This window comes from Diadema antillarum, unplaced genomic scaffold (genome assembly GCF_040938485.1).
Source record: "Diadema antillarum isolate AM-2024a unplaced genomic scaffold, OU_Dant_1.0 seq00000813_RagTag, whole genome shotgun sequence".
Taxonomy (NCBI): Eukaryota; Metazoa; Echinodermata; class Echinoidea; order Diadematoida; family Diadematidae; genus Diadema; species Diadema antillarum.
Genome location: NW_027271692.1, coordinates 47,854 through 72,906, shown reverse-complemented (window position 1 = coordinate 72,906; position 25,053 = coordinate 47,854). Strand labels below are relative to the sequence as shown.

The 25,053-nt window shown below is 38.5% G+C and overlaps 1 protein-coding gene across 1 annotated transcript in view; it reads left to right on the top strand.

The window, feature by feature from the left end:
- The window catches only part of LOC139739731 (transcriptional coactivator YAP1-A-like), a 57,146-nt gene that overhangs the window by 15,259 nt on the left and 16,834 nt on the right, over positions 1–25,053 (top strand). The window contains exons 2-6 of the mRNA XM_071650334.1: positions 10,488–10,587; positions 13,190–13,349; positions 15,469–15,626; positions 16,369–16,494; positions 21,524–21,592. Coding sequence (XP_071506435.1) covers positions 10,488–10,587; positions 13,190–13,349; positions 15,469–15,626; positions 16,369–16,494; positions 21,524–21,592 — 613 coding nt within the window. The remainder of the gene's footprint in view (positions 1–10,487; positions 10,588–13,189; positions 13,350–15,468; positions 15,627–16,368; positions 16,495–21,523; positions 21,593–25,053) is intronic.

The following is a 25,053-nucleotide window of genomic DNA, read 5'->3' as shown; positions in this document are numbered from 1 at the left end:
AGCTTTGTTTGTTTCTGTTTGTTACAATCTTTCTCTCTTTAGATTTAATAGTCCCACTCAAGGCGTATTAGGACACATATATATGGACAAGGTTCTGACAAAACTTTTGAAAAACATGCTTATTGCATTAGATTGTGTAGCTGAACGAAATATCATAGAAGTGATATGTATAAAGAAAGTGTAGAGCACTATGCATGGGATATTTTAATTTTTCATTTTTGGAAACAGTTTCCTTATTATAGGACAATCAATTTTTGTGGTCAATTACTTTTTTTTTGGGGGGGGGGGGTAGCAAACAACAATTCCTCATCATTTTTCATGACACCAAAACTGTACCAGGTCCACGACCAGGTCTGCACATGAAAGTACAAAAAGCTGGTGCTGTTATAAACCTGTGTACGATATGGACAATCTTTTCTAATTTGTATATTGCATGGACCTAAATGTTTATGAATGTGGATCTGCATACAAAATGTACACATAGCACACAAACCTGAATGCTTGTATTATGCAGATCCATATATATATGCAACTGTGGGGAACAAACTTCAACTGGAGATAAAATTTGTAAGCCTACACGTAAATATAGCCAATCTCAACATGGGATGTTTGTAAATTGTCTCGTTAAAAAAGTCTCCCAAAGTACATTGTAAATCCAGCCTATTTCACAGAGTGGTCAATGTGCATATTTGCTCAGATAATATTAAGGTGCGGAAACACAGAACAGTGTCTCCAGAGTCAGGGTCGCCCTGTGATAACCTTGCTTCAACTACTTCCGTTCCTTGCGTTGTGCAAGCGATTTCTTCCGAAGAGTCAATATTTGGCAGCGGAAGAGTGTCATTGCGTAAATCGCCAAGCATGCGATATGTATTTCGGATTTCCATGAAACAGCTACAGATTAAAAAGGAAAAAAAAAAGGGTTTGAGATAAGATTGTGAATCGCAGCGTGGAGATACTGTACATGGGCAATTCCGCGGTTAGTAACGTTACATTTGAACAAATTTAGATATTTGTTTTTACTACTAAATTACCATTTATTCATTTCAAGCCAAAATTATGTCAAAAACATGTTCATCATTCCCAGGTTTATGATACAGAAAAGAATGAATACAATCCAAGAATATTAGAATTTCTATGGCAACTTAAAGGGCTGGTTAGTAACGTTACGAAAAAAGGACATGACAAAAAAATCAATGTCTTGTAACAAAAAGTGTGCAAAAATTCAAATTACTTCAAACAAAGTGTTGCATTAATTTCAATTATTGCATCATGACAAATGTTCACACAATGTTTTTTAGCAGTTCGACCAATAATTTCTTAGCTAGACCCCCAAAAGCATGGTTAGTAACGTTACGGTTAGTAACGTTACATTTGTCCGGAGTAATTCCGCAGGTCATTTCACCCTTTTGTAATTGATAAAATGTCACATGACTTCTGGAGTATTTAAATGTATTTATCTTTTACCCTTTAGCAAAACTTTGAGGAAAAAATTTCAAAGGAACCCACTGTAATTTGCATTTAAGTGAATTTCAGCATCCCCAGTCCCACATGTACATTTTAAATGATGGTTTTAGATCTCGCGAAATCAATCAATACGAAAGATAAAATCTACTGAATTTGAAAGACCTTAATGATTGGTGAACATCCATGGCATTAGTTGATACCTAGATTAAAGAGTAAGATAAAGAGGCACATTTCTTTTATCCATGTCATGTCCACCTAACTGCGGAATTGCCCACATGCACCCTATAATACTCTTGTGTGGGAATAGTCCTTACATCTCTTCCCAGTTTAATGATGATAATAATAATAATAATAATAATAATAATAATGATGATGATGATGATGATGATGATGATAAATATGATAATAATAATGATAATAATAATAATGATAATAATAGTAATTTAATAATAATGATAATAATAATAATAATAATAATAATAATAATAATAATAATAATAATAATAATAATGATTATGATAATGATAATGATAATGGTTATGATAATAATAACAACAACAACAATAACAGTAATAATGATAATAACTCCTGTCTTCTCTCACTCTTGTCACCACATACTGCATACAAATTTTCTTTTTCTTAATGGGGAATAAGCCAGCCGTACCATGTGTATCAAACACATTGTAATGTTTTACTGTTAGTTGACACACTCTGATGCCTACATGTAATGTTGTCACAGCTTTTGCTCTACCATCTGGTTGCTACTCAAATTGTGTTTCTGGTTTAAATATATGGAGTACGATCTGTTTGTGTGTATACAGCATATTGCCCCGTTAGGTATACTGGTGGAGGTACAAGATGTGTATTGGCCTTTCTATCTATATGCCAACGTGTACAGATTTTAACCTTTTGGTAAAGACGTTGAAGCCAAAGTATACTGATTATAACACATCAGTATAGGCCCCTGTGCCCTAATACGTGGATGGATTCTCAGTACTTGCTGAATCTGATGAACTTTCGGTCTGGTGGTAGAAGATACCAGCACACCGGTCTTTTCAGTGGCTGGTTCTGTTATCCATGACGCTCGCGAGCTCTACCGTGGTGCCATGGTTAACTCGTTCACCGTTTAATTTGAGGGTTCTGGTTTGGTGATTGAGGCTTGACTTTGAAAAGTGATGGAAGGGGTGGGGGGGGGGGTGCTAAAGAAAAGGGGGAGGGGCTACAAAAGGGGGAGGGGCAGGGGAGTAGATAGATTGAGGGAGAAGCCCTTTTGGGTTAGGTGAAAAGAACATATTGCCCAGACATGTTATACCAATTATATAAGGGGTATGTAGATATGAACAAAGTTCATCATGGTCTGATGGATGTGTGAGGAAGTTGGTAGATAGTGAGTGATATGGATGAAAGATGCATTTTATGATAAATTTGCATATTTTAGGTTTGGTTTGTTTTTCCCCAGGTGTCCACCATCAGAATCTATGATTCATGATAAATTATGATGTTTAGTAAGTTGTACAAGAAAAACGCCCATATTTCATCAGCATGTTTTGTTTTAAAGTATGTAAATGCAGTCACCAGAAACTGGTATTTGACACTGGGACCTCATAGTACACCCACTGCATATTAGTAACAGGGAGAACATGGTATCACTATCAGTCAGTTATTTTTTATGCTAAATGCCACAAGAAACAAGTTCCTTTACTTGTTGACTCCTGGAAGAGAATAGTATTATATGTTGCCGTGGTGGTTGAAAATATGTCAGCATTTATTCATCAGTAAAGAAAAGAGGAAAATAGAGACATGCTGATGGTTTGCCTTCAGGAGTCAGTTACATCATAAAATATCCAGAAGTTTGAAGAGGTGTGGAGGCGTGAGAGGAAACAAAGACAATAGTCATATTTGTGAGGATGCACATATTCATGCAGTGTGTGGCGATATGTATAGTTCACATTCATCTCTTTCTCGTGCTAAATATAAAGGGGTGCCAAGTGTGGTTGCTGCCGACCCGAAAATAGTGTGTTGTAGTGCTCCACACATACACAAACACTGAAGAGAGAATAGAAACCTGACAGAAACTGGCTCGCAAGTTCACAGAGAGGGTCACACAACAAGATATGTTTTTTTCCTCCACCAGATGAAGTGCGGTGCACTTTGTAGGCACTTTTACGCTTGTGAGAACGTGAATGCGGTAGGCTGTACTGTGGGCAAGTACTACACAGCCCTGTTTCCGTTCAGCACACAAAAACAGTTTTTGCTAGACTGATTACCATTCAAATCCAAGGAGTTGTTTGCGTTTTCATAAAAAAAAGAGCATACAAAAATCACTGCAGAAAAACACAGCATTGGCAAACTTGGGAGAATAATCTAATATTTGCCCGAGTTTACCCTGAGGGGAATACCGACTTCCCCACCCTCACAAGATCACTCTGATCTTTTTCTGGCTGTTTTTTGTTTTATGTTTGTATTTTGTTATGTTGTCGGAAAATCCCTTGTCCCCTTTTTTTGCCCTGTGTTATTGGATGTTCGTACCTATTTGTGCCCTCTCCATGAATAGATCCTGGGGACTCAAGGGATAAGAGTATTGAGCCACTTCTTTCTGAAGTACATGGAAGGAGTAGGGTTGGCACGCAATATGTATAACATTTTCCATGCAATTTGTTCCATGGAAAACATGTTTTTCCCTTTTTTTTTTCTTTTATAACATGCTAATATGAATTTTAAAGCATGAACTGCCATTCATTTTGTGTGTTTTGTCAGTTAAATTGTACCTGTGACATGGTCCTATCCCACTTCTAGCAAGTCAAAGCCGGTTCAACATTAATAATCTTTAAACATGACCTCTGATGGCACCTAGGGCTTAAAAATAGCCATCAATTTCTTGAATAAAGAAAAATCCATTGAGTCATCCATATATGAAATCGCAAATATCCATTTGGCATTTCACCCTAAAACCTCTTGCCTTTGATCTCAACTATGGGTGTTTAGAATTTTATTAACTGACAAGTGATAAATGATAAATACACCTCAATACCATGTCTCGTGTTGACAGACTAAGAATAAAAAATAAATTTCAGCTTCTCAGCCAATGAGGGACTGGCTCTCTACTTGTGATAGATGATGAATAAATACATCAAAGTTTCTGTGTTTGCTGTAAGGGAGAGGCTTTATAGCAGAAAAAAATTGATGATGGAGGGTAAAAGATCAAACTTCTCAAAATCACAGTTTATTCAGGTGGAATATGGATTATTTTTTTTTGTGCGTGCCGCTATTAATAAAAAGCTGTTCTCCTGGTGAACTTCTGCGTCCCATTTATGAGGCCTGAAGTGTGCTTGTGGAGCAGCGCTGGTCCTTTACAAAAAAAGTGTAGAGTATTTGTTTGCCATGAGTAGGGTTTGAATGAGGATGAAGAAAAAAATATTTTGCTTTGATCAAATTTGATATTTTCATACACTCTAAAGTGTGTTAACTTATTGATGCGGAGTTGGTATCGAGCGTATTTTATATCTGTGTGTAGTAGATCCTGTATACATGTTTGCTGTATGCGCTCATTGGAGTGTTACCAAATGCAGGATGTTACTGTGCAAGATGAGTTCTTCACCTTAATTTAGATAATTGTAGTGCATGTGTGTGTGTGTATGTGTGTGTTTGTGTGTTTGTATGTATATTTGTCTAGGGAATGACTTCAGTACTGATATTACTACATTTCGAATTGTTCTTTCTAGAAGATGGACAGATAACAAGCTTCAAAGACCCATCTTATGCCTGTGAGTTAGTGCACATTCAATTGCTTTTGCATGGTAATAAATAATAGATTGAGACATTGAAAAATCTGATTCAAACGCATATTTGTACTCTACATATTATGTACACTAAGAGAGTTTTCGGATTGATGTGTCATAATGGGGGAGCATCTTCATATTGGTGATGCTACACATGAACATTGCATTTATGGTCTGTTGAAATTATCAGTCTGTTCCAGCATTAGGTGTAATTATGTAGGGTGCATTTATTTTAAAGGTTCCCTGAGGTATAATTACCATTCCAAATGTGATGGAGGCAATTTTTCAGCAATAGATTGTTCTGTGTTTTCATTTGTGGTTAAAAAATGCTGATTTGAAAGCCGTTTGAGCCACAAACGCCTTTTCTGTGATGTAGATAAATGCAAAGCCATCGTGAAACATGTTTATATGGGGTGCCTTAGTTTGACCTGTATACTTCCCATGTCAAACGGCGCAAAGCAGCCGTGCAGTGACAACTCGCAAATCATGATTTTATAGATATATATATTTTTTTCTGATAAATGCAACATCCAGAGAAATAGCCTCAAACCACTTTCATATAAATGCACTTTGAAACAAGGTTCTATCTCTTAAGTTGGATAAACACAGCCTTATAGCGTCTCAAACAAACTGGATTCAATGTATGTTGCGTGTACGTGAACAGATGCAAGGAGGTAGCAGTGACCTTGTTTTTACAGAACATTATTTTGTACTTTTCGACTTGTTTCACTGGCAACACAGTAAGTGCTTGTTGACATTTGTCCCTTTAACCCTTGAGTATGGGGCAAGTTTAGGTCACCTTCTCTTCAAATATTGTGAAGGGGAATCTTGAATGCCTGCAGTTTCTTTTATTGAGTCATTGGTATAATGAGCTGTGATTCTCATGATGTCAGTGGTCATGGGTGAGTGAGCATGAACGACGTAGCGATTACAAAACTCATACAACTTCTGGCCTGAGATAAAAAAAAAGAAAGATTACTTTTAAGTCTACACTGTGAATTAGAATTGTTATGGGGGAAAGAAAAATTAATTCATAAGCATTGCAATGAACTAGTCATTGGTGCTGTTCAAGTTCCCATGTATGAGTGAGAGAGGTGAATTCATGGACGTGGTCAATTTGAAGATGGAATTAGGCCATGAAATTGAGGACTCGTTTTCCTGAAGATATACCTATACAATGTAATGTTCTGTGCGGGGGTATAATGCAAGATTTCAAATTGCCCTATCGGCACCTCTTTTGTTGCTCCTGAATGGTTAGAGAAACCTTAAAAGTGCAAAAAAAAAGGGGGTGGGGGGGGGGGGTGGGGGAGGTCTCTTTGCGGTAGCATTTGTCATGGCCCTATAGTGTCTACCTCATTGTAACCTGGTCGAGGGACTGTCTATCATGATGGGTGACTGTAGTTTGCACGTTATGTTGAAGGACTTTGCATCACAGAGGACAAGGGTGGGGAAGATGGGGGGGGGGGGGGGAGGGGAAGAAAACTGTGGTGAAAAAGAGTAGAGCTCATTATGTGAAAATTGTAACAGCTTGACCGATTAAATCATCTTTTTTCTTATCACGTCATGTAATGTTCTCAAACTCCTTTGATCTGATATGGGTTTTCAAAAATGACATAATTGTAATTACTATACTAAGCTATTGATTGACACCAGATGCTCAATCTCTTCCTGTCTTAATTCATTTTTGAATAAGAATATCCAACTAACTAAATTAAAAAAAAATGTGTGCAAGTCCAATGCAAGAATCTTTCAGCAGGGGCCTCATCTGCATATTTAATATGCAGATCTGCAGTTGTGACTGATATTAGTATTGAAGAAAAATTCAGATTTTTAAAACCATGTACGAAATTTCTTCCTTTTACATACTTTCATAAATCTTATACTTTCCTGTTTGTCTGGAATTACTTCATTCCTCAATATCCACTTGGATATGGAACATATGGACAAACACTCTGACAATATTTGACAATTTACACGATCATTAAGCCTCTTCACCTTAGCCAAAAACTACTATACTGCTTGGCATAAGGGTTGGTTATATGGTAGCAACTGGCTTCATTTTCATCCGGTAACAGCCTATTCATGTCAGATATAAACAGAACTCTGAAAAGGTACCTTTCCCAATGGAACCTCTCCCCTTCTCCTCTGTCATGTAGTCTGCTGCACGCCAGACCTTAATTTACTTCAGGCTTGTCACGACATACTGTACAGTGGGCTGATGTTGATACACAGATGAATGAAAGAGTAGACCAATCAGTCATAACCTTTTAATGGATATTACATAGTGTATATGTGGAAGGGATGCTATTTTCTTTCAATGCTGCCATATATCTATTTATTTTTCTGTTTATTTATTTATTTATTTTTTAGTGTCAGTAGTGTTAGTGTATAGTGTTTAAATATATTTCTTATATCAAATCAATCAGCTTGATTGAGTGATAATGATACTACTCCATTAAATGTTTCCATACAGAGTCCATGTGGGCAGTGAATTATAATCAGTTGTTATATAATGCATTTACGTGAAATTGTTGATTCTATGTTGATGCATGTGGTACATTCAATCAATACATCTTACATGAAGTCACCATCCTGCCGTCTCTTGCCTTACAATAACAATGCAAACGATGAGCTAAAAGCACAATGTAGTCATTGCTAAAAGGCTGGCTTGGTGGATTTAACTTCTCATGCCATTCATTGTACAGAGTGATGTAGCATTCACTGTGACAAATGTCAATGTATTGATCATGCACGCACTACTGTCTTGTGCAAACAAAACAAGCCATGGTATGCCAACATTGTGTTGTGCTACATGCTCAAATTGTATCATAATATCTCTCCCCCCCTCCCACACACATAACTCTTCCACATCAAAACAAGCTGACTATGCATTTGGATATTTTGGGCCTGTATGTTTCATGCATTTATGAAATGTAACAATGTTTACAGAGGGCACCAGAGGGAGATTTGGACTTCAAGCAAATTTGGCTCAAACGAGAGTCCTCATTACCCTATGACTGCTCCCCCCCCCCCCCCCAAATCTCCTGATTATCTGTGCCTTAACCACAGGGGCCCATTCCTCCACTGTGTTGCCTTATAAGGACACGCCCATTATGACGATCCCGTTGTTGGTAGTAGTGAGAGCCAGCTGTAAATCTGTGGATGCGGTCCCTGTCTCCATGGCATCCAGCCTGTGCAGGCAGCATCATGTATGTCCACCCACGAGTAATGCCCTGAAATCGGAACGGAACTAGTCTATTGTATGTTAATGAAGCCACACAATTATGAGAACGGAAAGATTGAAGATGGAAAATCTCACTCATGTTTGCTGACAGAGTAATTAGGTTTATATCTATAAATTAGACACATTTTTATTTTCTTACAGCTGAATGTACATTCTGTACTCTATGTCTTAGGAGCAACCAGATACATAAAAGACGCTTGGTATATGAATTGATATCTCTTGTGATATACAATGTATCAGGCCTCGAATTACCCGGGAGGCAAAAGGCAATTTGCCGCAATGCCCCATCTACTTGCCGCAATGCCTCTCTCAAAGAATTACCATGCTTACTGCAACTTTTCCTTGCTGCCCTTAAAAAATTTTGAGAGAGAGTGCCCCTGAAACCAAAAATTGCCTGTCCCTAAAACTGGCAAAATTCGAGGCCTGATGTATGATTCTTTTGTTTGCTTGTTTTTTTTTAAATACATTCTTATCAATAGAGGCGCAGTGGTGGCACAAAGATATCTTTATTTTCTCTTTGTACTTGTACTTTTTGTGACTGTTATTCTAGGGGCAAACACTATTTCTTTCTTTATCATAATTCTGATTGGTTTTCAATTGAAGTAAGTTAGATTTGTTACATTTGGTGGGATCATCAGGATTGACTGCCTGATGAGTATGGGAAAAGTTAGACCTAATTGTGGGAGCCTACAACTATATCTCATAGAACTATTCATCTTGACTTCTTGATGTATGATACTGATACAGATCTCTCTCTTGTGTATCCCATAGTTCATTTAAACAGTCCATTCAACTGTCACTTGCATTTAGATTTATGTATGAGAAAGAATATTTCAGAATGACAAGTTTTCTTGTGATCACACAGGGAAGAGCTATTCTGCGACACTAGGCCGAAAGAGAGGCCCTGTACTGTGTTCAGTGCGTGCTTCATTTACCATTCGATTAGTTGCGTTCGCATTTGATAGAAAGAATCAAGTGTGTCGTATTATTGTGCACTTTTGCATTGATTCATTGAACATGAAAGGACCTGCATAGCAAATATGGAATAAGCTTGCTTGTAGAAGGAAATAAAAGATTCAGGGGGAAAAAAGACTTAGGATGCACTATTCTAGTGCTCCTTACAGTGCTTCGTGTGATCGTGTATGCTTTGTAAATTGTCAAGAAGGTTCTTCTGACCTTGTTGCGAGAGACTGTCGGCATTATTGATCTGTGAAGTGAACCAAATGACTTGGCTTGTTGTTCTTGGAAGTGCGTGACTAGCGAGCTTGCGAAATGTGACGATCGTGAAAAATAGAAGCTTCTGGAGTTACCTGTTTGCGTTCTCGATGGCATGGTCCCATTTTAGAATACTCCCGTACATGTACAAATGCAATTCATGGTACAATCGTGAGAGTAGACTTGTGAAACGATATGTTTGCCAGCGTCATGTATTGTAAAACATATTTTGACTCTGCTGATGTAAGCCACAAATATGTCAAGTGTTGTAGGTCTCAGCTGATGCGTGTCTTTCTTTGCAGGGATAGCGTGATTGGTGGCTTACCAACAGAATATTTCTATCCCTACTACATTCTTCATTAGAGAATGACATATCTTTCTTTCAAGTGTATTTGTGTGTTTGATATTGTCTTGAAATTGTCAACATAAAAAATATGTGCCATTTATCTTCTTTTAAATAGTGATATTAATATTATCTTGGCAAAACATTTCACGTGACAAACATGTATGCAGTCATGCCATTCTAGTCAAGCAGAAATAGAAAATAACAACATTACTCATCTAACCTGGTCAGAGTTTGTCAGGGACATCAAAATAATGAAAATGAACAATCAATCATGATGCCATGTTCACATGTATTGTATTGACGATGCTTGATGATGAGACCAGTATATGATCACAATCAATTTGAATACATGGGACTGTGTGAATTGTCATCACATTCATTATGTAGGCTTTAATCTGGGTATTTACTTGTGTTTGTGTTTGCTTGCTCTATCCAACAGCCACAACAGACAACAGACGACCTGGGAAGATCCAAGGAAAACCCCGCTCCTGGCTAACAACCAGCTCAACAAAGTCAACACCAATTCAAATAACAACCAGGTGAGGATGAGGGGCCATTTCTACAGATTTTAAGATTGGTCTGTGGCTGGCAAGAGTGGGCAGCCATGTTTTCCTTTGAAGACTGGCTAAGCCCAAAGTTCCCCTCCCCCCCCCCCCCCCAGTATCTTTGAACATGTACTGAAGAAATTATCAAAATTGTGCACAGCTGTGGAAGGAATTGAGTGTGAAATAATCACCAGAGGTACATTGTAGATGTGAAAGCATCATGCATTAATTTGAAACGTAGTGTATCCAAGCATGAAACCATGCATATATTTTTCCCCCTAACAAAAAGTAACATACTAAATTATAAGTGTTTGTCAGAGTTCACACAAATTATATTGACAAATAACATTTTTCTTGAAACTGACCAACAGAGTGTTATATAATGCAGTAAGAGAAGTATAAACCCCAGTGATTACTACATGAAAGGGAAAGGGGGGGGGGAGGGGGTGTGCAAACTTTGTCAGTATGCTTGAAAATGACATCACTGTGTCAAATTTATAACTCGCGAAGTGAGTGGATGTTGTTTGTCTTTGCTAAAGTGCGAGAGGTTTTTCCCCCCTGCTATAACAGCTGGATGTCCATAGTGTGCTGTCATTGATTGATGCAGAGACAAGAGCAGCGTGGCAGTGTTTTTCTTTTCTTTTTTTGTATTCAAAGCTACAGTAGCATTATATTTAGTGAAGTGAATCATGGGGAGGGTATGTGGAACATGAACGGCTTTTTATGTATCTCCACATCGCCACTCTCTTTTGCATGTAACTTGTATATTTCTCTACAGCTCGGGGAAGTCATGTTGATCACTAGTCATTGTTCTTGATACCTGCACCATGACAATCACGTTTCACGGCCAGGAGAGTGAAAACAAATGGGATCTCAGAATTTTAGGGCTATCAGAAGGGACAGTCATGGCAATAGAGATAGTGGATTCCTATCACCATGTGCAATCTTTTTTCTTTTTCTTTTAATCTTGCTTTCTTCTGACAAGCATGATTTCAATGTATTATGTGCAGGTGAAAATAGTGATAGACTGAGCATTGTTTTTTGTTCAAATCTAGATTTTTATTTTCCAAACTTTTGTACCACTTTGTAATGTTCAAATGAGGGTGCAAAAAAACAACAACATTTCAAAACTCTATCACTCTGTCGTACTCTCACGTCATATTTGTTTTGGTTTTATTCTTTCCATTGTTTGCCTGTAAATTCAATCCCTAGTCATCAATAATACTGTTCATTCATGTTCAGAGAAATTTATATGATGTATCACACTGAAATATGCCTGGCAAACATGTTTTTGGATCCCTTCTGGGGTAAAAACGAATGAAAGGTGTCTTTCTACATTGAAATAATTTTGTTCTCTTTATTATGTGCTTGATTTCTGTGCTTCTTAGCATTCTAAAAGCAATCTGTCTGACCTGTAGTTGTATTTTTCTTATTCGTTGTGCGACATCAAGATATTTCATGAGGCTGGAAGGACATGAAGTTGTACAATTGTAGAAAAAAAAAGAGTCAATTTCTGTATCATAGTAACATGAACACTCTGTATGATGCTAAGTGCAGGTTTTGTGAGATAGTGCATTTGAGTACTGCATGTTTGTGTATTAAGGAGCACTGGCTCAAGATTGTTAATTCTATGATGAGAGCCGTAAACAGGTTTGTCCCGATGTAGATTTGTATGTCATTGTAGCACATTTTACAATGCTCTTTTGTGGAAGTCAGTGCGTGGTATTATGTCTTCGGGTTCTTGGATGCCTTTTCAAGCATGACCCTAGAACACCACCAAACAATACCAAAAAACAGAAAATAAAGAAGGCAAGAATAGAAGATATAGAGGCTCTTGTGCGCAGTCGTGCATTTTTCGGCAGAGGAACACTTCTAAGAACGTTTTGCTTCTCCAAATCCAGTCCTGACAATAAGCCCCAAAAAGCACTGTAGCGGTATTGCCTGAATGATATTGATTTGCCTATTGAATTGTGACCCATTGGGATAATGCTTGTTTTCGTTTCGGGACTCTCTGCCCCTTTATGCAGTCAAAGAGCTCTTGTATGAGATGTTGTGAAGAGGCAAAAGTACTTTTACTCTTATAGCATGGAGCCTGATAACAAAATTTTCTAAACAGCTTTCACTGCAGTTCGTTTGCCTTCAAATGGGAAATGTGATATTTTCATACAGCCCACTTCTGCCTCATCCAGAGCATGGGTGACGATTTTCTACTTTTTTTTTAATAATCATTATTTTAATTGGCATTTCAGACTGCATTTCTTCCTGTTGTCTAACTTTGTTTCACTACTAAATTGCCCACATTGGCCATATCTTCTCTTAGAGCTTTATCCAATAAATTCAACTCCTCCACGTTGGTTCGATAAAACACACCACATTTACATACATATTTGACAAAATGAAATGTTCTGGAACATACGCTATGTGACAATTATCTATACATTTTTGAATTTTCACCATTAATTGAGTGATTGTTATGTTTTATTCTTATTTGAATGTAGTTACAATAGTTTCTATTTTTAGCCTTATCATTGATGTTCTTATCATCATCATCATCATCATCATCATCATCATCATCATCATCATTGTTACGTAACAGGTGCAGCAGATCATTATGCAAGGCAACGGGCAGCCCCTCCCATCCATGCAGGACCTGGGGCCGCTGCCCATAAACTGGGAGCAGGCGGCCACGTCTGAGGGGGAGGTCTACTTCATCAATCACCTCGACAGATCGACCACGTGGCTGGACCCCAGGATCGGTGAGGGCAATATTGATTAGTACAGCTGTGGCTTCCATGTTGATTCTATTCTATACTTATTTGTTGTTTGTTTTTTGTTTTGTTTTCCTCTGGTGGTTGGTTGGAAACAGATGAGTAGATTGATTGTCTGAGAGATGTTACAATTTTTCCTTTTTCGTTATGGTTTCGAGCAGGAGGTTGACCTTAGCATGACTGTGTTTCGTTGTGACACCTATTGCTGCCAAGTTCTCTATCACACTTTATTTTCTCCTCTGCATTGGAAACTTAAAATCTTGATAACAAATCTGTTATGTGAGAAGCATTCAGGATTTTTTCACTGAAAGAAATAAACACAAATTGGAATAAGTTTGATTATACAGTAGTTGTGCGTGACTTCCTGAATGTCTTTCACAAATTGGTGTGTATCATTTCAACACTGCAAGGTCATAAGTAGTGTTTATTTGCGTATCATTACTAGCAAGATGCTGAAAGTTGATCAAACTGCTAGAAATAGATGATGCAGTTTACCATTCACTTCCATGAAGCGGGAAGATAGACATATATACTCACAAGTGTATGTACACATATTGGTGGCCTCTTTCTTTAAGTCAAACAGTGCAACCTTGTACATTCTTTGCCAACCTACCATCTTGATATCTGATTGTTGCATTCTCATGAATGTGGAGATTATATCCACAGCGTGTATGAGCCTCTTGCCTGTGTATATTTAAAGGGATGGTATAGTATTGGTTGAGGTGAGGATTCAGCTTTTAATGTTTTGCGAGATATTCAGAAACCACTGTATGAAATGTTAAAGAGCATATAACATTCTAAGGGAAATTGGAAGTTTATTTGATGAAAATCAGTTTTGAAATGACTGAGATATCCAAAAACAAGGTAAAACAAAGAGTTCCTAATAAAAGTCTTGGCCTGTCATTTTATAAGGATTGCTTTTTTGGATATCTAGGCCATTTCAAGACCAATTTTCATAAAATAAAACTGTGAATTCCTCTAAGAATTACATGTTCTGTGATACTTCATAGGAGGGTCCATAAGAGGTTATTATCTCTCAAACAGACACACACAAACAAAGTTAGAAACCTGCAGCCCCATCTATACCAAAAACTCTATCATCCCTTTAAGCACACAGTCTCTCTGTCAAGGCTTGTGTGTATAGTAGTGGTGTACACGTGTGATGACGGGTCATGATGGAGTTGATGTGGCGACCCAGATCTCTTGGGAGAAAGCTCGGCCATTTAGAGATAGGAGCTTGTCCATCTAGGGTGATGATTGATAAGCGCTGTCCCCGGAAAAGCATCTTGTTTCCAACCAGCAGCGATCATTCCCCTCTTCATCCATTCTCCCGTTGCAGGAAAAGGAAGAGCAAGCTCTCCCCAACCCCCCACCCCACTCCCCATCCCCACCCCATTCCCCATCCCCACCCCATTCCCCATCCCCAAGGGAGCAAGATAGATTTAGAGTGATTTAAGAGATGGTTACATCTTCAAAATGGAGCATAATCTCAATTACATACACACATACTCCTGACATTATTCTGTTTGACACATGTGCGTCATTTTATTTGTAATGAAATATTGATGGGGGTAGGATTTCCTGGTAATGTACACTCAAGTCATGTTCAAGAATGCATGATGTCTTGAACAATGGAACTGGGTCAAAGGACACCTATTATCACATACATTAAGTCTAACATATGATTACATACCATTATGTTTATTTTCCTCTCAGCAATAGTATGTTCCTGAAAAAGACTACAAATCCTAAAGATGACGAAGATATCCTAAGGTGCAGGCATGATGTAATGTAATGTCATGATCTCTGTTATATACCAGAAGATGATAATGCAATACAAATTAATTAGATTTGATTGGATATGATTACTATCTGTGACTGACTTCTTGCTGTGAATGTATGACCATATCAAAACCTGAAAAATGGTGGACTTTTATCCGTGTTTCACTGCCAGTGCGTACTAAAGCTGTTATTTTTTTGTGGACTAAAATCAAAGTTTTGCTTTTACCAATCTGTAGCATTTTGTCTTGATGAAAAACTGGTTTGCTTTATTTTTTTTCTCTTTCTCCTTTACAAATGTCTTTTATCTCCCAATTGTCTTTGGTAGCCATGAGAGCCCCAGGTACGGTCCAAGCCGCGGCGGCAGCCCTCTCACAGTCGCAGACCAACTCTAGCCCACCGGCGCATCCGGCCGCCCAGACCTCCACCTCAGGCCAGCCCAGCTCACAACCCCAGTCGCAAGCACCCCTCAGCCCACCCCAAGGGGTAAGGAGTTGCCCCCCCCTTCCTCTATTAGACAACCCATGCTCCTCTGTGTATTTGGCAATATGTTGATCATTTTCTATTTGTTTATTTATTTATTTAGTAACATTTTTTACCCCTGCAGTTCCATACCTAGCAGTTCAATTTGTCATTATGATACACTTCATTTGCAGTTTGTAGGATTCATGACGAATTTTTGTTTCTTTAACCCGTTGAGGACGGTTTGATTTTGCTACAACACGTATTTCCCATAGACGCTTGCCCGAGTATACTCGGGACTCGTCCTCAATGGGTTAAACTGGTGTTGCTGACATACTAGTCTTACAAAGTGACAGCTAATTTGGCAATATGCCTTTTTCGGGATGATTAACTCGAAAACAGAATTAAACAAAAAACAGAAACGTGATATCCTGTCCCCCTAAATATTGCGATGTTTGTTAAGATTATTATCCTAAAACTGTTGATTCCAAGAGAATAGACAGAAATCAAGTAGTTGTGTGACACCACAATGAATTGTAAAATTTCAAGTCCTATGGTAGCTTACAAGGCTCGCACAAGTGAGAGAAAGAGAAGAACAGATGAAGAAAGAAAAAAAAGACAAATAAGAAAACAAAATCTTTTTTTTTTTTTGGTGGGGGGGATGAGGTAATTGGCTAAATGCTCACAGGAGTAACAGATATCTTGTGTTCATCTGATTTGCATATCTAATTTGCATATATCTAATTTACATAAACTTGCTTGACAGCCTCCGCCCGCCATGTCCGGTGGACCAATGACGCAGCAGCAGCAGCTGCAACAGAAGCTCCGCCTTCAGAGGGTGCTAATGGAGAGAGACTGCCTCCAGAGACAGCACATGAAGATCCTTCAGCAGGTGAGATGGAGCCAGTGATTAACCCATTGATGGCCATCGCTCAAGAGATATATCATCAATCGCTTTATACGTAGAGTAGACACGGGAGTCGGTGTCTTAGCTGGCCTGGATGAGGTGCTGCTGTTCAGGATGTGTGTGTGTGTATGTGAAACGATGAACAAAGAATCATAGATGTGAGAATGTTGTGGTGAGAGACAAAGATTTGTGATTTGCATTTTTTGTGTGATAGAGTAAACTTTACTGACATTTGCTGACAAACACATCATCATCACTGCAGTATTACTCACCGGATTTCATTTGCATTTTCATCCTGAAGCAATTGCACTCGATTAAATGCTCTCCTTCAAAGTAATACCAGTGCTCTCCTGGTGCTAACTAGTTTTACGCTTCCACAGAATTGTGGAAAACAGGAGCATTAGCCCACAAATCTTTTTCTCATTAGCTATCAATAAGATCCTTAGCTGTGACACATGGTGGTGTAATCACAATGCTTATTGGCTAATGGCTTAACACCGTGTGAATTCTACCAATAGAAAACACTCCTGCTGTACTCTTTTTTTTTCAAGATCGCAAACTCTGATTCCAGTAGCTGTGGACCAGTCCTGAATCAATTTGCGAAACTTGTTTGGCAGTAAATTGCAGCGCTAGCCATAGAAACGAAGAGCTTCTTTTAAAAGTTCGTTTTGGGTTCGTTAAGGCTCCCAGCAGTGCCTTGTCGTAGGTCTCTGATTGGATTAAGGCAACTGCATGAAACGAGGGTCAAGTTTGGGGTTTTCTTTTTTTAAAGCTCACGTGGACCAGCACATGGCGTAGTTGTTTTTTCTCCCAAAGGTCAGCAACAGACTAGGCCATATACCACCCGTCCCCCCCCCCCCCCCCCACCCCTTTGGTAATTTTTATATGCACCCTGTGGCCCATCTGAGTATTATTTTGCAATTTGGGTACCTTCCAAGCACAAACCTCATTCCTTTACATTTTTTTTTTGGCTTTCCAAGAAAAGGGAATTACACAAATTGAGAAGTAATTAGAAACAGAGAAAAACTATAAAACCTTTCACCTTGTATTAATCCTCCTTAGATGTCTTACATGCACTTTTTCTCATTTTCCTAGGTCCCAATGTCAGTGATGTTTAAATCAATATTTTTCAATGAAAGCATTGTGAATTTCAGAATTTCAAAGTCTAGTGTTTTTGAAACTTTTTGTAATACTCTCTCTGATTTCGCTTTATGAAAGTTTACCTGAACATAGTGTAGAATTTTACCATGAGTTTAATATAGGATGGTAAAGGAGGGAGAAATAGAGTGAGTGAGAGAATGAGCGTGAGGGCATTGCACTCTCTTGATCGCATTGCTCTTTGGAAGAGAGAATGGAGGAGGGGGTGGGGGGGGGGTAGATGGGGCATAGTAATCCTTTTTACTGGTGGTACAAGTAAGCTCAGCGGGCAACCAGGCAAAACATTGTGGAGAACAATGGCGATCTGCTAAAAAAGCAATTTGCACAGAGAGACTGGAAAAAAGAAAAGAAACCCATGGATGGCCGCTTTCCAAGCTAAGAAGGAAGGGAACCAATTTCACTCAGACCAGGCCCCTGCAGTTCACTCTCCGAGCTCCAGCTAAGATACTAGTCTTGCATATTCAGACTCGAGACAAATGATGCACCGAACCTGCTGCAGATTTTGAATTGCTAACTACTGCAATTTTACCAAATTCAAGCAAATTTTAGTCCACTGCTCTGAAGATTGATTCCCATCACTTAAAATTGGATTTGGGTTTGGAAAGTAGCCTCGGTATTTTGCTACCCCATAATCTGCCCGGGTTACAGTGTAATCCACCAAAAAGGGTATTGGAATGAAGCGATGTTTATAGAGTCTGTAACTATAGACTAATTGAGACCTTTCTTCCCTCTCTCTCTCCTAGCAAACTCCCCCCCCATATTTTTCCTATATATTCTATTTTCTCCGATTGTACAATGTGTAAATGCTTGTAATGACTCCCCACCTTCCTTGACTGTGCAGAACAAAAGCCCAGTTCTGGTGACTCTTTTTAACAACGGGGGATTAGAAACCCCCCTTCCCCCTAAAATCAATCCCTCGCTTCTTTGGAAATCACTGGGGCCAAACCTCTGTAGTGTCCCCAAGAAGAGGAACAGTAATGAGGAGGAGTTCAAGTATTTCTGGCCACAGAATAGAAGGGATGGTGTTCTGTTTCTATGTGGGGGACTAGTCTTTTGTAGCAGACTCTGTCTTAATATAATCTTGTGAGCAAACCCACCCCCTACCCACCATATTCAAAGAAAGTGATTCTGCTAGAAAACTAGTAGCATCAAAATCTAATTCCTGTTTATGGGTGTCCATTCATTTGCTTTGTCTTTGTTCAGATTTTGATTATCAAAGATTCTTACCATCAGCATCATCTTATAATCATTATCATGATTATTATAATTATTATATTTATCATTATCATTATCATCATCATTATTGCGGTTTTCAAAATTTGATCACTTACTACTGCTACAACTACTATCAACAAGAGATATAATTGTTGTATTATTACCATATAACCTGCTAATATCACTCTTACTATTCCTAATCCCCCTTTGTTAATCCCCTTCCTTTTCTTTGATTACTCTTTCAATTGCCTGTGAGTCAAAAAACAAAGAAGCTGATAATGGTAGTGACCACAGCAAAATCTGTATTCATTGATTCCAATTTAGTTTGCGTTCAAATCTGGCCAGTTGTGATAGAAATTAAGTGTCTATCCCTGGTGTTGTGGCTTCCAGTGATATGAAGTATTCTTGGCGACCGTTTTGATCACTCCCTCAGTAACCATCCATACTACTTTGCCAGACAGTAGATAAAGCAAAGAACATGTTAAAGGGGTGAACGTGTTCAGGTCAGAGACTGCTGTAGTTCTTGTTTTTTCACTTAAAGTTTTTCAGTATCGATATCTAGGTCTTTTAGAATATGTAAAGATTGTAAAGCTTGTAGGAAATTTTATAATGCTGTATTTGTTGGCCTAAACCTGTCTGCAAACCCAGACTAGCATTGTTAGGGAGGGACCCCAGTTCATCCTGTGAAAATTCCCCCAGTGTGGGAAAATATGGGGGATTTTATTGATTATTGTGTGAAAACAGGTGTAGTATTGGTACAGACTTCATTTTCTGAAAGGTCTTTTTCACACCCAGGCAAAGAGGGGAATGGGAATATATGACCGCAAATATATCTTGGCTGCCATTTTGGGGTGGAAGGTTAATTGATCTTCTATAGGGCAATTCCAAGGGTTCAGAGGGTTTCTGTGGTGGCCAGTGCTTGCAGGCTTTCCATAGTAAACTGTCGTTAACCCCTTTAAGACTGCAGTGTCTGAGCATTGTGAACATTTGACTTGGATTGTCAGCTACTGGTAATGACAGGCTTACTGTAGTAGAGTGTCTGTTGATGGATTTGCTCAGTAATACAAAGCACCCATTATGTACGCTTGTCAGCTGTTTAGAAGCGAAAGCTGATTTTATATGAAACATCATCATAGGCTTTTAACAGAACTGTACTCTCACAAAAGAAGTACCCAATAATCATGATAGTGACAGGAGTTGTGGGCTTGATGATTAGCCTCACCAAATTATATTGTGAATTACCTAAGGTAAAAAGACCAGGACAACATTTTAACTTTGATGGATCATGTAAATATGTACACATTAAAAGTCTGTGTCAGTGCATGATTAGATTGGTGCAAGTAAGGGATGCGTCCTTGCGATACATTGTGTTATGAAAAAAAATGTGTGACACAAATCGCTAACTCAGCACACAAACTTGTGTTAGTCTTCATAATAGTTCTTTATGTGTGATAATAGTAAATGAAGCTTTCATGTGAAAAAAGAAATAATAAAACATCATCATGGCACTATAGAATCTTATATGTTCTCCATCAAGTATATGGCCCAACATTACCACATCAATTTTATGATTTTTGTAAAGACCTAGTTTCTTTGTGGTGCAGATCGATCCAGATAATTTTCCTCATACACTGCAATGTCTCCTATGTCATTAAGTTACAATGTAGTTCTGCTGTGCTGGTGGTCTTATCCATGCTTTGTATCAGTGCTATAATTCCAAGCTCTAACTTTTCTGTTTCTCTCGCTCTTTCATTTGTCATGATAAGTACTATTTCTGTCTTTTGTTTGCTATTTACATGCATTTGTATTTTTCCTTTAAAGATGTGCTGAAATCAACTTCTGTCATTTGTGTGTGTTCGATAACCTTTTCCCTTTCTATTTTTGTTTGTTGGTTTCTTATTTGAAGTGTGCAATCATTTTCATAATCGTAACATCTGTGCAGATGTTTAATGTGTTAGCAGCGCTTGTGCAATGTTACATTTTGTTTTCCAAAAGGTTCTACACTGCTTGCGTTGTATTTAGATATTATAAATCATGACAAGTTCCAAGCATTTGCTTGGAAACCTGTGCAGACCCATAATAAAACAAAACAAAACAAAAAAGCAGGTCGACTGGGGAAGTTGAAAGGTTTATTCAGCTCTGACATAAACAAGAGTGACTGCGACAACAAACCAAGTTTCTATAAATGGCTCAAAATCCAGGAATGTCTTGTCTTCAATTTGAATGATTATTCCTGCAGATATATGCATTGGAAGAATAAAAGTAGACACACCAGTTTTCAAAAAACTTGTGAATTTCTAAAAATTTGATCCTGATAAATCAATATTGACTAGCTGTGGCTCCTCCCCCATTTTTTTTTTCCTTGCAAAACTTAAAAACAGGCTATTTCTGAACAGATTGAGCATGGTATATTTGAGTTCTTTGGTATGAAAACACCTGAACCTGTTATCCCAGGATGCATGTCAAGGGGTCAAACAACAGTGTGTGTTGTTGTTGTTGTTTTTTTTCCAAGAGAAAAGAGCTTGCAGTGTAGAACCTTTCTGCCATGTTCTTCTCTTTTTTTCTTTGTTGTATTTTTTTCTTGTGTTACTTGGTCTAGTTTTCTAGCTGTGTGTGTGTTCTCTCTCTCGTTTGTCAACAGGCACAACAGAATCCAAAAAACTTGTCCTCCTGCCCAAACCTTTTGCCACGGAGTGATCGATGGAGAGAAGTAAGTTGTGTAAATCCTCAAAGAAAAACAAAATAGTCAAAAAAGAAGAAGAAGAAAAAAAAAGTGAAATACAGAACAAGTGCAAGACTATACAATTCTGAATTCATGTTCCACTTGCCACAGATGAAGTCATCAAACGATATATACCTGACCTGTCGTAAATTCAAAGAGGATGGCGTATTGCATTCGTCCCGCCTTTAGCAACGAGAATATTTGCTTTGCTATTGGAAGCTGTTGCCCAAGTTTCTTTTTTTCCAGCAGTGAAACCTGATCTTTCGCAAATTTTCGCAATGCATTTTAATAGTGCATAGGGCAAAAGCAACTTTCTTTTGGTATGGGACTTGCCTTTTGTTCTTCTTTTCTGGAACAGTACGTCTAGAATGGCCGTTCGTTGGTGATGACTATGAAAAAAAAGCTTTACTTGTTTGTTTTCTTGCTGTTGAAATGATTTTATATGTTGGCGTGCTTTCTCAGAATTCTCTGTGTTGTGCATGTTGTAGAATGTCGAATGTGCTTCTGTACAATCCACCGTCATTTCAACAAGACAATTCGTTTCTTTATGCAGCCGGATCACAGCATGGACTTGCCTGTGTAGCATGTTAGTTGAATGTTGTACACACTCTGATCTGACATCTTCACTACTTATTCCCTTTAGTTTAACCACACTCTGTCGTTTAGTTCTTCTTGCAATTAGGTACTTCTGACTTGATTTGCCCTTTAGTACACAGTATATAATTTGCCATATCATTCGAGCAAAGAAACATATCAAGTATATTACACATTTATGAGTGCTTGCATTTTTTTTATAGTTGAACTTGTGCCAAAGTTGTAATTTCTGGCGTGAACTTCACAATCTTCATGCTAGAATTGTGTGAATCACAATCTTCATGCTAGAATTGTGTGAATCACAATTCTTTGATATCATATAGGCCTACCTGCCATAATTTCATGGCAAACAGACAAGTGAGCCTGTTTTACTGGCAACAGGTTGGTAATTATATCAGTTGAAATGAAAGCAAACATTTGATGTTAAATTTCAATATGGCATTACAAAGACAAACACACACATGAACATCCGTTTTTTTTCTGCCATTTATCGCAACCTGTAAATTGTCGAAGGAAGCGTAGAAGTTGTGTGCTGGCAATGTGCACTGCACATGCTGCACATATGGCATGTGACAACCAGCACAGAGAGCGTATGCACACGCACACACACTCGCACAATGTTAGTAAAGTCCACAATCTTAGCTCTGAATGATTAATCGGTAGTAATGCCTGGGGCCAAGGCTAGAAACTAGCTGGAAGAAGCAGCAGTTCTGCCCAGTTTCCAATGAACCGCTAGGACAGCTCCACTGTGTTGCCCATCAGTTGTGTGATGCCGATACCAGAGTAGAGATATTCCACCTCTGATGGAAATGGATGATGGATGGACTTGTACTTGTCCAGGCAAACTAGGTCAACTCTTGTGTGTGTATTTGAGAAAAAGTAAGTAAGTGAGTATGTGTTTGGGTGTATATGTGGGCAGCGCAGCGTCTTCTATTGAGCAGTGACCTCATTTTGACCTTTTGAAGGCTTCTTAGCAAGTTTGTTCCAGGAAAGAGGAGAGCAGACCAATTACAAGGCTCCCCAGTATTGTGATTAGATGGTATCAAACCAGTAGCCCTGGGACCCCTCCACCCCCTTTTTTTTTGGGGGGGGGGGGGGATGGAGGGGTCCCTTCAGTGCCATTCTCACTGATACAAATTAGCTGGATTCAAACCTTTAGATTTGCATTGCCACCCAGATTTTTGCCATTGTGGCAAACATAAAGATCTCATGAAACTTTTATCCATTCCCCTTCCCCTCCCCCCACCCCCTTCCGAATTGATGGAAAAATTAATCTGTTTAGGTCCACTTTGTGCAAGGCCCCAGTCTTTGTGGTTAAAATTGTCATCCTACCCTTTGCAGTGGATTTGAGAGAAGACCAGTAGCACATGCACTATAGTTAGGATCTGAATGCTGATAGCAATTGAGTGAGGTCCCTCCCCCCCCCCCCCCCACCCCATTGTGATGATTGGGCAAAATCATTATAAAAGTCAATGAGCCAAGCATTCAATCCAATATTCCCATCACAGAAAAAAAAAAGAAAAATATATACCATGAATTGAGAGCAAGGGCATTCTTCTTTTTCAATCAATCAGAAAAAGAAAAAAAAGGAAAAAGAAATGCACTTTTGAAAACAAATACAAAATTTCCATCTCATTTCCTCCCCGCCCTATCTTTGTATTGTGTCTGTACTTTTCACCAAAAAAAAAAAGTTTGGAGAAGTCAAAGAGTATTGTGCCATGGAGATGATTCAGCAATGCAAAGAGGATATTTGTCAGTTTGGTTGGTCCTGATAGTATTACCTATGTGGCTGTGAAAATGTGAGCTATCGTCACTACTATAGCATCTGATTGCCAGGAATAAAGTTGTCCCGCGAGCAATAAATCGGGGAAAAATCGAACTCCTCCCCCATGGTGATTGATGGACTCTGCCAATGTTTAAACTGTATGATGATTGGGTTAGGAAAGATGTTCGCATGGATAACGAATTATCCATCTTTTCAATGATCAGTAGCCCTGATCATTTTTTAGCTTTAGTGTATACCAGATATACATGAATATATTCACAGTATAGTAGCCTATATGTATGCAAAGTGTTACCTCCGACCACAATAAGTCACTAGTAAGAGAAGTATTTAACAATTCTGCTGTATTTTCTGCTGTATTTTCTGCTGGATGTTTGTGGTGGTTTTTGAGTCTTTTCATACATGGTTATGTCCATATGGTTTGCTGTAGTCAATTTTGGCAATGAATGGACCACTTTGGTATGTTTCCCTCACTTGCTGTTACTTTAATATCTGCAGTCAGCTTATATCCACTCATAGACGTCGCGTGATGTTTGCTAGTGAAACCTACATCTTGTGGGGACATCTCGATAGAATTATTTGCACATTAAACCATGACTTCTGACAGAGTGCTTAAAAATATCCTTTGTGTGTGTGTGTGTGTGTGTGTGTGTGTGTGTGTGTGTGTGTGTGTGTTTTATTTTATATAAAAACCTGTCTTTTCCAGTCCCATGAACTGTAAATTCTTTGTGGTTTAGTTTTCATTTTGTTTGCAAAGTGAGCTATGTTGGAAGGCTTTGTTGGAATACCAGTGAAGCATGAGGTACTGTATATGTTTGTAAAATATGTTACATCCTGTGCCATATATGCCTGGGGAAGCATTTGATGCACCGCTGCACTTCGTAAAAACATGGCCAGACGAGATTAATGTGCAATGCTACTTTACGAGGAGGCTGCTGACTTTACTGGATAAGAGGACGAGGGTGGGGAGTTGAAATCCGGTGTTCATTTTGCATCTCCCAGGGTCTATGGTGCGTTGCTTGTAAAGACGTGACAATTGCAGATGCTGATCTAGGCTTGTGTGTAGGTTATG